Here is a 14,871-nt window from a genome sequence, read left to right on the forward strand (position 1 = left end):
TTTTGCCCCCAAAGAAGTCGATGTCCCCCCCGTTAATCCATAGGGGGTTGGGGGCGCAGAAAATGTTTGGAAACCACTGGTTTACATAATGTTTGTGAATAGCGCTTTAGTGTTAGCGTAGTTAGCAGTGCTGGATGCGTTCTGGTCCTGACCTGCTCAGTTTAATGGGACATTCAGAGCCGTCCGACTAAATTCACTTAGCTGATAGTTTTTCCTAACAGCTTGCTGTCTTCTCACCGGATGCTGACCTCATCCTGACTTAAAAGTGGCTCTAATCATCCAATCAAGTGAAAGAAAGACCAGCCTCTGTTCATTCTGGAAGCGGGTCAGTTGTGGGGGGGAAACCCAGCGGAGACTCGTCGATGTTTGGGATGTTTGTGGTGGTGATATCTCCAGAGATGAAGCATTCGGATGAAAAACTGAGAGTTCACCTGATTTAATCGTTTTACATTCTTCTAAAACAGGTTCCCGTCTTTAAACTCCAGGCTGTTGTTATTGATATGAGGCAGTGTGTAGGTCCTGGAAGCCGTTTCCAAACATGGTGTTTACTTATGATAAACATGTTGTTAAGCGCAGCAGCCCATCATGACGTGTTTCCGTCTGCTGCTTGCTAAATTACCCTGATTGTCATCTTCTCAGGTTTCCTCCTCTGCTCTGAGAAGATAACATCCCTCCCTCTGTCTGTCCCCGAACATCCCCTCTCTTCTGCTATCTCGCCTTCTCTAAATCCGGTTATCTCTCTGCTCTCATGATGATGATGACCGTTGGCATATCTCTTTAATCTCAACATCGCGGCTTCTTATTTCCCCTTTTGCCCTCTATCAGTTCGTAACACTTTTTGTCATCTGCTGCAAATGTAAAAGACACAAATATGTGGCGTCTCTTTTAGCCCCAAGTTCATGCAGATAAAAATAAGTGGGGTTTTTTAGCAGGTAATGTTTTAACTGCTTTATTTTACATGCAGGATCTCCAAAAACATCCCCACCACCAAGGACGTGGAGCCGCTGCTGGAGATCGATGGAGATATCCGCAGCTTTGAGGTCTTCCTGTCCTCCAGGACGCCTGTCCTCGTCGCCAGAGACGTGGAGACGTTCCTGCCCTGCACTGTCAACCTGGACCCCAAACTCAGGGAGATCATCGCAGGTTTGGAGTCGCAGCATGTCAGATTCACTGGGTCTAGGTCACCAGCCGCGCTCCCACTGAGGTTAATCGGAGAAACCAGTTAAAACCTTCTGGTTGTGCTTTTGGACTGTGGGGGAAACTGGAGAACCCAGAGAGAACCCACAGGGTCTACATGCACACCCAAAACCTTCTGGCAAAGTTTATAGTTAAAAACGTAAAAAATAAAACATTTCGGTGACTTTAATTTTTATAAATTATATTTTTAGGGCTTTTGAGCATCAACAATTATTCTGACGATGAATCTACAAATTTAACCATTTAAAAAAATCTAATAAACAAATAATTTAATTCTTTTTTTAAAATAAGATTTCAAAATTGCCTAAGATGCAATAATTGCTTTCCTTTACTGAATATGTAGAAAATGTTACCTCTGCAGCAGAAATAAAGTAAAACACTAAACTCAGCTGTTGTCCTTGACCTATCAATATGGTGAAGAGCTGATCTGATCATTTCCAATTAACCAATTAATAATTGGATAGCAAAAGGTGATTATTTTTTATCTGGACCAGGTGAAGCTAAAACCTGCTGGGTAGAACAAAAAGTTTCAACTTAGTTGCTGTTCCAAATATGATTTTCTTTAGCATGTTAAAGATTAATTACTGAATTAGTTTATGATCATTCAAATAATCGATTAATCACAATCGTTTCAGCCGTGAAATATAATAGTAATTCTTCTTCACAATGACAGATTTTATTTTATTGATACGTACAGCATTTTGACAAATTTATTTTCCAAACGGAAAACAACTTTGCATTTACAATTTTGCTTTATAAATTAAAAATAATAAAAAATAATAATAATTAATCGTGAATAATCACGATTGACTACGATTAATCGTTTCAGCCCTCCAATATCATAGTGATTTTTGTTTACAGCTGTATTTTTATTAGTATGTGCAGCATTTTGGCAAACTTGATCTTTGCTAAAATTCAAACAAGTTTGCATTTTTAGATAAATTGTATTTAAATAATCAATTAATCACGATTAATCGTTTCAGCCCTTCAGTATAATGCTGATTTCTCTTCACATCTATTTGCTGCTTTGTGTTCTGTCACATAGAATCCCAGTAAAACAAACTAAATGTAGAAAATCATTTAGGGAATATGGCGACTGATGAAAGTTTCGGTATTAAACTCGCAGCCTGGCCTTTCTGGCTGAAGAGCCTCCACACCTGCGCGCTCCATGAGTCACGTTGTGCTGAGCGCTCTCTGAGTGAGTGTGCTCGTTTGTTTTCAGTGGTCTCACCACACCATGATGCAGCGGCTTCACGCTGACGCTGCCGTAAAGCCGCTGACGCATCGCAGCAGCAGTGGTGCCTCCGACTCTCGTACGGATTCGCTTTTACGTCACAGTGACTACAAACTGTGAAATCTGGTGGAGCTGCATGCAGAGCGGCGGCACTGAATGGCATTATTGTCCCGCTTTCACAGTTTGTGCAGGAAAAAAACCTGCTTGGCATTCAACTGTTTGAAAATGAGAAACAAGATGTGGGAAACACAGAGTTCCTGCAGCTGACACTTTTACAGCGATTACGTAACGATATCAGAACGGCAGGAACACACGAGCCAGGCGACTCGTTTCGGTTTGAGATCGCAGAAAAATAAAGAAAATTTACTGGAAAATCAGAAATACCAAACGTCTAATGAGCTTAAACTCATTTAATTTATTTGTGAACTGTGGCTAGGGTCCGTACGACATCAGTCCAGGGGCCGCAGACGGCCCCCGAGCCCATCTTTGAACACTGTGAAAGTAGATGCAGGTGTTGGAATGGCCTAATCAAAGTCCAAATTCCAACTTGAAAATTGATGTTTAAGCTGATCTTAAGATGTTTGGAAAATAAACATGTGATGCTGTAGAGCAGTGTTTTCAAAGTGTGGGTCACGGCATTCTGGAGGGACGCCAGGGGGCCATTTGGGGGCCTGTGAAAGTTGGACAGCAGAAAAGATAAAAAACTGAATCCCATAGATTTTTAAATTTTGTATCCTTTATTCAGTCATGGTTTTTTATACAAAATATAAGTTAAATAATTGATTAAAATTTTATTTCTGGGTGTGCTGTGGTGGCGCAGGTGTTAAGCACAACCCACATATGGAGGCCTTAGTCCTCGACGCAGCTGTCGCAGGTTCAATTCCCGACCTTTGCTGCATGTCTTCCCCTTCTCTCATTACCCACTTTCCTGTCAATTAACTATCAAATAAAGGCCACTAGAGCCAAAAAAATATATATATTTCTGATGCTAATTCTCTGATTGGCTGCCAAGTTATCAGAGCTAGCAAGAAATGGAAAAAAAAAAACACTGTTTGGGGGTCATGGTACGGAAAAGTTTGTAGACGTTCAGAGTAGGATGTGCAACCAGCCAATTTATCGGTGCTGATTTTCTTAATTTTGGGAGATCAGCGATCAACCGATACGTCCATGTGAAGCCGATTTTATTTCAGCAGAGATCTAGAAATCAGTCGCTCTGTGGTGAGAGGTTTTACTGTTAGCCCCGCCCACCGGGTTAGCCCCGCCCACCGGGTTAGCCCCACCCACCAGCTCATGTCTGCATGTTGCCGGTTTACGATAATCGCCCCATTGTTGCCAAATCAGCAACTTTCGTGCTAAATTTATCAACTTTTTTTAAAAAAAAACTTCATTATCAGCCACAATCAGAATCGGCAGGTCCAGCTTTTCAAACTGCAATCGGTGCATCTCCAGTTCAAAGCTGGTAGAAATGGAAACCAAAGACCTGCCCAAGTTATTTGTTGAAAACTTTCTCACTACCTTTTGTTTGGCCTAAATTCATCTTGTGTTTAGATGTTTGGTTCTGAAGCGTAAAGGTGTGTTTTGAGCAGGAGGTGAGCGGCGCTGCGGCCCGGCCTGGTCGGTTGCCGCTACCCGGCGCCCTGCAGCCGGGCGGTGGGCGGCTCCGTCAGTGGCTGCCGCCCCGCAACCGGACTCGCCTCATAAGGGCCCCATTGTGTTGGCGGGTCGGATTGGGTCTCACTCGGCACGTCATTCAGCTGCCGCTTGTGTGAGCAGGAGACATTCTGGTGCCTGCGTCTTGTTTTCTGGGTCTGCGCACACAGAGACGCTCTGTTCCTCGCTTAATTCAGGAGGTTTCACCCGAGCCTCAGCTCACCTCACAGGAGAACAGATTCAAGGGGAAAAGGAACTGCAGAGTTGAGAGCTGATGGAGCGGAGAGAAGAGTAATTCAGTCATATTTTCACCATGTTGTTTATTCATTTATAAATGTCTTAGAATTCAACTAAATATTTAGTTTTACCAACTAAAAATTGAGCTTCAAATTAAATATTTACTTAGGTTGCTAAACATTTAGCTTCAAAGTAAATATCTAGATTCAATTTAGATATTTAGATAGAAAGTCAAATATTTAGCTGCAAGCTAAATATTGAGTTAGCATGCCAAATATGTTAGCATGCTAAATATTTAGCTATGGGCTAAATATTGAGCTTCAGAATATTTAGATCCAAACTAAATGTTTAGTTTGAAGCCATATTTAGTTTAGAGATAAATATTTTGTTAGTCATATATTTGCTTTAATTTATAAATGAATGAATGACATAATGAAAATATGACTTTTAAACTCGTGACATGTTAAACATCCCAAATAGTTGGTGTTGACTGTTCCTCTACACAGTGATCAGATTTTCTGCTGAGCAGCAGCAGCAGTTTTTCTCTTCACTGGCAGAAAAACGACTTGAGGAATCAAAGTGGGATTTAAAGTAATTTAAACTCTGAATGTCTCCCATTATGGACGTGCAGATCATGGGAGAAAAATCGTGCTCGTTATGATTCCCAGTTGTGATTTGGGAATGTTTGAAAAGCACTTTTCTTTTTAAAGTCATAACTGTTTCTAAACTTCCCTCTGGAGATCATAAAATAAACCAAAGATGTCACTTTATAGTCGGTTCTTTAGAGTCGGGGCCAAGACACATTGCTGATAAACAAAAGCTAAATATGAGCTAAATATTTAGCCTTGAGCTAAATATCAAGCTAGTATACGAAATACTTGGCTGCAAACATTTAGTGTTTCAAGCTCCAGACAAAATATTTAGTTTTCCAAATAAAACTTTTCCTCCAAGCTATAATATTTAGTTTGTATGGCAAATATTTAGCACCAAGCTAAATATTTACCTGCAAAATTAGTAGTTACTCAACATGCTAAATATTTAGGTCCAAAGTAAATATTGAGTTAGCAGCTAAATATTTAATCTTCAAACTAAATATTTAACTAATATTTTCATCATAAATTTTTAGTTTCAAACTAAAAATTTATGATGCAAACCCAATATTGATCTAGCACGCTAAATATTTAGCTCCAAATTAAATATTTAGCTTCAAAATTAATACTTACATAGCATGCTAAATATGTAGTTTTAAAATATTTAGCTAAATATTTAGTTTCCATGTTATTTAGCCTCAAGCTAATATTTAGCTTTAGCCTAAAGGATCGGCGAACGTTCCTCTTGCCAGCATCACGTGTTTGAAAACCATTTTCCTCTTTAAATTCAGGCCGTTGTTTTCTGCTTCCCTCTGGAGATCATAAATAAACCAAAGTTTCTGAAGCGTGGGCGGATCTGAAGGCTCTCTAAACTCATCGCCAAGACGCTGACGACCTCTCCTCTGTGCTCTCCTCCCTTAGATGTGCGTGCGGCCAGGGAGCAGATGCATTTAGGAGGGGTGACCTATCCCACGCTGCCCCTGCAGGATGCGGCGCCGCGACCCCCGCCGGGCTTCGGCCCGCTCTCCGCCGCCGGCTCCCCGACCGGCTCCTTCGGCGGCGCGCTGCCGCCTCAGCCGCACAGCGCCTACTTCAGTGGGATGACGGGCCCTCAGCACCCCTTCTACAACCGGGTGAGGCGCGTCAGGGTCCTAATGTTCAGATCAACGGTGTCCAAAGTGCGGCGCGGGGGCCATCTGCGGCCCTCAGAACCGTTCTGCACGGCCCTGTCACAAACTGGTTGCCAGTTCAGGCTGTTTGATGCAGATTCACATTTAAAAACCATCTTTCCCCGAATCGCAAAGTATTCATCCAGGTTTTTCCTTTTAATTTATTTATTTGTAACAGAGACCAAAGTCAAGGTTTATTTTATTGTCATTTTATCAAACATACAAAGAATCAAACTCATGTTTCTTGTCATTCCCCCGTTAACTTAAAAACATCCCGTAGCAATAAATAAGGACAGTTGCTAATAAAAATAATCCATAGAAAACTGGAAACATTTTTGAAAATCCCACAAAGTCAAAACATTTTATTTGGCACATTTGCAACATGAACTTACCAAAGTGATTCCCATGAATCAGATAAATCATTAAATCTGGCCAACAAATTGGTAAAAATCCGTTGCCTGAATTTTTACCATTCAGAGGCCAAATAAAATCATTTCAAGGGCCACAAATGGCCCCTGCGCCACACTTTGAGACACCGATGGTTTGGATAATCCCCAGCCTTTATGTCCCAGACATTTCCCCGTGTTGTTTTATGTTTGCATGATTTTCAGCGTTTGGTTGTCCTCTCTCCATCGTAGCCGTATTTCCCCCATCATGTCTACCACTTGCCGCGACCTTACGCTCACCTCGCCCCCTCATCCTCACGTCCCTTCGCTAAACCATCCAGTTCGCTGCAGAAGGCCGCCGGACTCGTAAGTAACGAGGGAAAGCACAGGACCGCCTCGTCTCCGCTCACATCGCTGATGTTTCTTCCTGATCTGGTGTTTGGGTCCAACCTGCTGCATGAACAAACCAGACGCTTCACTTCCTGTTTAACACTTCCTGTTTCATTTTGTTCATTTCCTCTTCCTCATCTAACTTGCTTTAGCTTTACTTTTCTTCACTTGTTCATTTCAAAATGTCTTCATTCCTGCAGCTTCCACACTGACCAAATGTATTCACACACTTTGAACTTTGTTTGTTCCAACTGCAAACATCTGATTTTTATTGGGATTTAATGTGACAAACAAGCAGAGATTATTGTAGGGCTGCACCGAGCGATTATTTTATTAATCAATTAACATATCAGTTATTCTGTCGATTAATCGCCGGAATAATTGATTGGTTAATAAAATCAGTTTAATCGTTTAACCAGACGATTAATCAGTTAAACATCACATTCTGAAGATTAATCGTCAGAATAATCAATTAATTGTTTGATTGAATTGTTTAAGCTGACGTTTAATCAGACAATGGATTATTCTGGTGATTAATCCGTTAATCAGATAAAAGGCATTTTCTACACACCACAGATGTTTATTTTAAGAATCTTTCTGTTTTTCTGTCACATAAAATCTCAGTAAATTTCTCTGCAGTTTCTGATTTTAACGAATCAGGATCTGAAAGGTCAGAGGGCGTGAATACGTTTCCCAGGCTGTTGTCGTCCAATCAGATGCGACCTTTAACCTTTCAGTGTCTGTCTCCATGTCAGGAAGTTATTGCAGAGGATGCCAGGGAGGGCCTCCCCTCCAGCCCATGTGACCCAGCCATGGTAACCTCGCTAGCATTAGCATTAGCATCCATGTCCTGCACAATGCACATGACTGTCCAGTCAAAGTCACCCGGAATTATCCGCTTGTGAAGCTATTGGTGTATTTAAATATCCTTAGGCCTGTCACAGTAATCAATAAACCATTTAATAAACCAATAATAAATTAAAACAATTCCATTTTTATTGGCATAATTTATTGTCTTTCACTTTCTACCAAAAACTGTAATAAGTTTTCAGTCTTGCTCCTTTTTTTGAAGATAATTTTGTTCATAATTTGTTTTGTTTCTTGTTTCTGTTGTTTTTATTTTGAATATTTAAAATCTCTTCCAGCTCATTAAAATGTAAAGTTTTTATGAGTTCAAACTGGTTTGAAAACAGCAGCATTGTAGTTTATCGCGGTAACAGTTTATGGTGCAGGATGTTTGTTGCTGTGACGGTGAGCTGCACTGCAGCTGGTTTTCTGGATCCGATCTGTGTCGGACGATTCTTAACCTCAGTGGATCGGTGCAACACGAGATTCACGTTTTTAAGTGAATTACTGCGATAAACGTAGACAGCCTCCATGCCGTCTAACTTCAGCTGGGTTTGACCTCTGACCTCATTGCTGAAGCTCTGCTTCTCCAGAACAGAACAATTTAACGATAAGACGGCTCAGGAGACGTCTGCTTATCGGCGCCCAGCCGGCAGCCGAGTGAGCGATGCAGAGCTAGATGAGTCCGTTCTCCTCTGATCGGCCGTGATTCCTGCTTTGTTTTTATTTTCTCTTAACGTTTACGCCGCAGTCGTCGCATTTTCCTGCTAATCTGGGTTTGTGAGCAGCGTAATTACCGAGCCGGTGTCGGTGTGAGTACGGCTCCCTGCGGCTGCCGGGACGATCATCAGAGCAACTGTTGGGGCTGGCGCACACACACACACGCACACACACACACACGCACACACACACACGCAGTCTGGTTCTGCACGCTGACAATGAGCCCAGCTCTGGTGGAGCTTATCTCCATACCAAGACGCTTCCTCCCTCGCTGAGCTCTGTTTCCTCTTCCCCATCCTTCTGCCCAGCCCTGAGCCCGGCCCAGCTGTAATTACACTCTTATCACACACACACACACACACACACACACACACTCACTTTGTGTCACGTTCTCCGTCTGAATCTTCCCTGAATTGAAACTTCTGCTTTTTGTTGAGTAAAAGGTGCCGGCGGAGATTAGCGCTCGTTGTTTCATAATTCTCTAACAGTTTCTACGTCTCCATGCCGACGCCGCCCGTTTCTTTCTGTCTGTGTTCACGTCTGCCATCTTTGTTCGCAGGTTGGGCCTCGGCTGCGTAGCGCCCAGAGTTTATCTGTGGTTTTTGACTGTTTGCTTCTTCTTGTCTCCTTATCAAGCATTTAAAGTCGCGGCCTTGCAAATTGAAGCAGGTACATATTTGGTTTCGTGGCCTCGTTTCTTTCCCTCCACCTGTCGACGCTCCATCGTTCCACTAACACGGCGACTCGCTGCCACCCAGCATGCTGCACAGAGAGACGGCAACACAACATCACAGTCACTAACATCAGCAACAAGATTCACATCTTCTGTCACATTGTCACAAATTCAAACTTTAATGTTTTTATGAGGATTTTATGTCATGGAATCTGAAGATAGTGCGGTGAGTTTCTGCTCAAATTCAAAATTCTGTTAAATTCAAAACATTGTAGTTATCCCAAAGGGAGATTAAATGTTCTCCCGGAGCAGCCAGTCTCACAACGAGTCTGAAAAAGCCTCTGACTGAAGACTGTTCCTGTACAACTGTTACAAGGCTGCATGTTGACAAAACAATATCCAGGAAATTGAGATGATATTTCACAGTATTGTATCCCGGATGACGCTAATGCTAATCCATCTTGTTTGCTTTTGCCACTCCTCTAAGGCCGTATGCTTAGAAAAATGTTAGAGTAGGGGATATGAGATGCTTTAGACTTCCTGCTCTTCATCCATAAAGCCTCTGTTTCAATTCCTCTGGGATTTGAGGTCAAAGTTCAGGGATTGCTTGAGCTTTTGAGATGCTGATCCTTTGCTTTTGCTGCTCCTCTTTAAATCTCTGTCAGGCCGTATGGTTAGAAAGATACTAGAGTAGGGGATAAGAGATGGCTTAAACTTACTGCTCTGTGGAAAAATCTTGTTCAGCTGCCCTCATCCAGAACCAGAGAGAAAAATTGTCCAAAAATGTAAACGAAAGTCTAGAAAAAGAACAATCAGCGCTAACAGACCAGATGCTAGCATGTGCTGCTAAACATTTTCTTTTACCCGTTTTACTCTGATCCACCTGAATATAATCCAGTTCAGTTGTATAGTCAAGGGAACGTGAGGATGAAGAATCCTCTTTATACAGTAGCAGCTATACAAAAACAGATTGTCTTCAGTCAGAGGCCTCTTCAGACTTCCAGTGATACAGGCTGCTACAGGAGATCGTCCCGGATCACAGTCAGAAGGAACTTAGAAAATAAGTTACAGAAACATTTAGTTTCTCTTTGGGATCAATAAAGCATTCTTCCCCTTTAGGTTCACCTTTGACCCTAAACACAGAACCAGAGATACAGACGATGGCTTAGATCAAAACAGATTTCTGTGTTAGAATGGCCTAGTCAAAGTCCAGACCTGAATCCAGCTGAGATTCTTTGGAAATTGATGCTCACAGACGCTGTCCATCCAAACTGAGCTGTTTTGCAAATGTTGACATTTTAGATGTTAATGCAGATTCATGTTTAGAACGGTCTAGTCAAAGTCCAGACCTATAGTATATTGAGAATCAGTGGATAGATTCCATCCCATTTGAATGAGCTTCTGGTATAGAGTAGACTGTTTAGCATGTCTTTGTGTTGGTAAAATGCATTAAAGTTTGAATATTTCCCATCATCGCTGTAGTTTCATTCTGCTAGCGTCCGTCATCAGCACGTCATTCGCCCAGCTCTTACTGGTGTGTGCAGTTTTGTTTGGGATGATTGTTATTTTGTCAAACATCCAGTCAGAGTCCAGCTAAGCCGCGCTCTGCTGTCCTTCAGCAGCAAAGACAAAGCCAGGTGGCTCAGTCAAAGCCCGGTCTTAATGATGCTAATAGCCGGGTGGAACCAGAGGGAGAGAGGATAAGAAGGGATAAACGGAGAGAAATTTTGCCAATATTTATTACAGATGAACATTTTTGGTGTCAAATCAAATGACCCATAGAAATCATATTTACTGATTTTTTATTTTATTTATTTTTTCAAAATGTCTGCCACAGAAAATTTAGTTTTGCATTAAAATCAGCAATTACATCAATCAATCAATCAAATTTTATTTGTATAGCACATTTCAACATCAAGGCATTTCAAGGTGCTTTACTTAATTAAACACAAAATATATTAACGTGACTGTTAATGGTCTAAAATAACAGCCTACAAGTTTATAAAATCATAAATATCATGCATATGTTCTAGAGCTACTGTTTCCTTTTTCATTTTCCAAAATGGCCGCTAACGTTAGTCCACAGCTAATGTTTTGGTTAGCTGTGTGTAAGCTAACCAAAACATTAGGTTCAATAACCACTTATTCGCTAAACCGCTAAACACAAAAAAATGAGGGAAAACTAATGTTAAAGCACTGGACATAAAAATATAACAGAAGCTAATGCTAAACTGCTAAACACATTAAATATTACCAGAAGCTAATGCTAAGCTGCTAATTACATTTTAAACATTAGCTCAAGCTAATACTAACCATTAAGACGACTGTCTCCGTTTTGGTGTTTGCTCCACATCACTACTTTGAAGTTAGATAAATCGGATGACCGATGTCAAAACAGAAGATAAAGTTCATCCAAGTCATGAAAATGGGGAACATTTTATGACAATTGGCTTAAAATGCTCAAAAACGGCAGCCATCTTGAAAGGTGGCGGTGATCCAGAAATATTTTCATAAATATCCACATTTGAAGGATTTTTGCAGGTTTTTTGCCGTTTTGCCTGCATGTCTCTTTGGCAGCAACGGCTCCTCGCTCTGCACAATCAGCGTTTCTGGTTGATTTTCTCTGTAACTTTCTCTGTTTCTCTGACGGGTTTTTTTTTTGCTGCGCAGCTGTGTCCAGTGGTGCCGCTCAGCTCACTGGGGACGGAGGCCGTGTGCGAACGGCTCAGACAGATCGACGGGATGGACCCCAGCATGCTGCCGCAGTATGCAGCAACCGTCACGAAGGTGGAGAACCGCACTCTGCCTGAAATTTAACCGCCAGGTTCAGGGTGAATTTACCGAGTCTGTTTCAGGCGAACATCAACGGCCGAGTTCTGACTCACTGCAACCTGGACGAGCTGAAGAAAGAGATGGACATGAACTTTGGAGACTGGCAACTTTTCAGAGGAATGGTGAGAGAAATTATGCAAACTGCGACTGTAGTGGCTAAAAATGCTAAAAATGAAGCTAAATAATGTTGACTTGATACTTTTTCTATTTTTTAAAAGTCAAGAAAGATTTTTAAACACTTGCAAATATTGTTGAGCTCATAAGTTAACAATTAATAATTTAGCAGGAAAAAGGAGTTTTTAAATTGAAAATTTTGCTTTTTTCAATTAAAATATGACTAATTAACTATAAAACCTGCCGTTAATTCAATTGAAAGCAAGTTTTCTGCACAGATGAGACCAAGAAGTAAAATTCTGCGTTTGAAGACTGGGACGCTGAACATGCTATCCACTCAATGAATCATGGTGGCGGCAGCATCATGCTGTGGGATATGCTAGTTTAGAAAGGACAGAGATGAATCCAGGACCGGTTTTAACTTTATTCTCGAATTATTTCAACTTTTTTCATTTATTATTTTGACTTTATTTTCATAAATCATATTTACTGATTTGTACGACTTTATTCTTGTATTATTTCGACTGACTGCTATACGACCTTTCTGCCATATGGCTTCTGGTGTTAGTAAAGCTTTATCCTTGTATCGTTTTATCATTTTATTTTCTGTTTTACGACTTTACCGCCTGGCTGTAACGTAAAGCAGGAACTCACTGTGTGTCGTCCTGTTTTGCTGAAATGCGTTGCTGCAGGTGATGGAGCAGCGGCACGCGGAGACGCAGGCGGCGCTGCAGGAAGAGTCTCGTGCCGCCAGTGAGCAAGGCAGCAGCGTTCTCCACGGGGAGTCGGGCCTGCGCCCGGCGGGGACGCAGCGCGACGGCGCCGCCCCCTTCAGCCTCGCCCTGAGCTTCGAGGAGCTGAGCGGCGCCGGGCTGGAGGAGCCGCCGCGGCACAGCAGCAACCCGCAGTGGACGGTTGGTGGACAGCAAACGGATGAATCGGTCGCATGTTCGATTCCGTCCTGCTTTGTGTTTTATTCCTCTGCCTGTAGTTTTCTTCCCAGGTTGATGTGAAACGTTAACAAGGCAACGTTAAAATTGAGAAACGTCAAAATCTGACAGATTTCAGCCAGAATATCACCTGACGCATGGTGGTGGCAGCATCATGCTGTGGAGGCAGAATGCCGCTTTGGTGCCAGGTGATGGGGAAGTGACCCAGAGAATCGGCGGTGTCCACACTGCGGCTCCGGGGCCATTTTTGGCACTTTTTTTGTTTTTGTTTTTTGCCGTTAAAAAATGATGCAGATTAGTTTATTAAACTTTAGATTTTTAATCATGGTAAAATTATTATTGCCTTGCTATATTTTATTTTCTAATAATAATTTTCTTGAATTTTGTTTCACATGACTAAAAGTTTGTACACCCCCAATGAGTTAATTAATAATTACATTTGCAGATTTATACCTTAGTATTTTGCAGAAATCTCAAAGTGTAACAATCAATAAAACAAATTGTATAAAACTGTAAATAAACCAATAAATGACAGATTTAAATATTAAAAAACAAAGACAGACATTTAAAGTATTTCATGCTTAGTTTATTGCTGAGAAAGCAAAATAATATTTTTTTGTTCTGTTTGACAAAACGTTTGGAAACAACTGGTTTAGATTAAAAGATATGCATGTGTCAGAATGGCCTAGTCAAATCCAACTGTAAAGAAATAAATAAAAATAATGCAGTTTACCTGAAATTCCAACTCAACTCTGAGGTTTAAGATGTTGCGAGGCGTCAAACGGCCTGGTGTCTGCCCAGCAGGCCGTCCTGGTGGTGACCTCAGCGGCTTCACGTCGGTGTGGTTTAGAGCGAGAAACTCATCGATCGCAGCAGGAGGAAGCTAATGTCACGTTGAATTTGACAGAATTAAAAATACATACATACGCAGCAGCAGAAGGTGTCATGAGGCCCCATTTATTTTCACCCTCGCTAGTCCCAGTTTGCAAAAATAAAAACGTCTCAGAACAAGCATCTCTGCTGCTGGTTAAATGTCTCGGTTTGTGAAATGTTTTAAATGGAGTCTTGGGGGGTTTTTTCCCTCCGGTAGACTCTGTTCAATTGGGACCAAAACTGCAACATTCTCTACATTTTCAGCTCCTGCAGTTTGCTTTCACGCTGAAACGAGTCAAATGATCTAAACTGGTTGGAAAACCTGTTCCCCTCCTGGCCTGTGGGGGCGCTGCACCAAGAACCACTGAAGGAAACGACATGAAAACCTCTGAAGACACTGAGAGCAAAAACAGAGGCGTCGGATTTTAGCAAAGACCACCAGTCATTTCTCCTGCTAGCGCTAGGCTAGCTTGTTTGTTTTGGTTGTATTTACCCAGAATGCCCGTTGCTGTAGTCCACTTCCTGCTTTTGGAGCGGACTCCAGTCCGCTTTGTGTTCACATATGCATTCAAACCAGACCAGAGTTCACTTAAACCGAACTGAGAGCGAGGTTTGTAGAAGGACCAGAGTTGGATTAGCGGTCACTCCTCCCCAACTAACCGGACTTTTTGGGCAAACAGACTGGAGTTGGGTTAAAGTTCAACTAAACATGTCCACCTTTACAGACACACTAACCGGAGTTTTTCCTTCCTGCTGTCAGGCGACGAACCCCCACACCTCCAGCATGTCCAGCCTCATCTCCCAGGAATCCTCCAATGACATCTGCAAGCTGACGGACAAGCAGCAGGCGGAGTACCGGGACGCCTACAGGGAGTACGTGGCCCAGATGGCCCAGCTGGAGATGACCGGCAGCGGGGCGGAGCGGCCCGTCCAGCCCCATCCGAACCACTTCCTCCAGGCCTCCTGTTCAGAGGACAAAGGGGTGGGTCAGCCCCCTCAGTTTGTCCCAG

General features: G+C 42.1%; 1 protein-coding gene across 1 annotated transcript in view; it reads left to right on the forward strand.

Moving 5' to 3' along the window:
* The window catches only part of LOC106934541 (kinase D-interacting substrate of 220 kDa-like), a 36,110-nt gene that overhangs the window by 19,379 nt on the left and 1,860 nt on the right, over nucleotides 1-14,871 (forward strand). Inside the window, exons 4-11 of the mRNA XM_015014514.1 lie at nucleotides 965-1,143; nucleotides 5,830-6,041; nucleotides 6,716-6,829; nucleotides 7,609-7,668; nucleotides 11,763-11,879; nucleotides 11,948-12,046; nucleotides 12,731-12,952; nucleotides 14,622-14,843. Of these exons, the coding sequence (XP_014870000.1) occupies nucleotides 965-1,143; nucleotides 5,830-6,041; nucleotides 6,716-6,829; nucleotides 7,609-7,668; nucleotides 11,763-11,879; nucleotides 11,948-12,046; nucleotides 12,731-12,952; nucleotides 14,622-14,843 (1,225 nt within the window). The remainder of the gene's footprint in view (nucleotides 1-964; nucleotides 1,144-5,829; nucleotides 6,042-6,715; nucleotides 6,830-7,608; nucleotides 7,669-11,762; nucleotides 11,880-11,947; nucleotides 12,047-12,730; nucleotides 12,953-14,621; nucleotides 14,844-14,871) is intronic.

This window comes from Poecilia latipinna, unplaced genomic scaffold, assembly GCF_001443285.1.
Source record: "Poecilia latipinna isolate Pla-1442-1.1 unplaced genomic scaffold, P_latipinna-1.0 Scaffold1821, whole genome shotgun sequence".
NCBI lineage: Eukaryota > Metazoa > Chordata > Actinopteri > Cyprinodontiformes > Poeciliidae > Poecilia > Poecilia latipinna.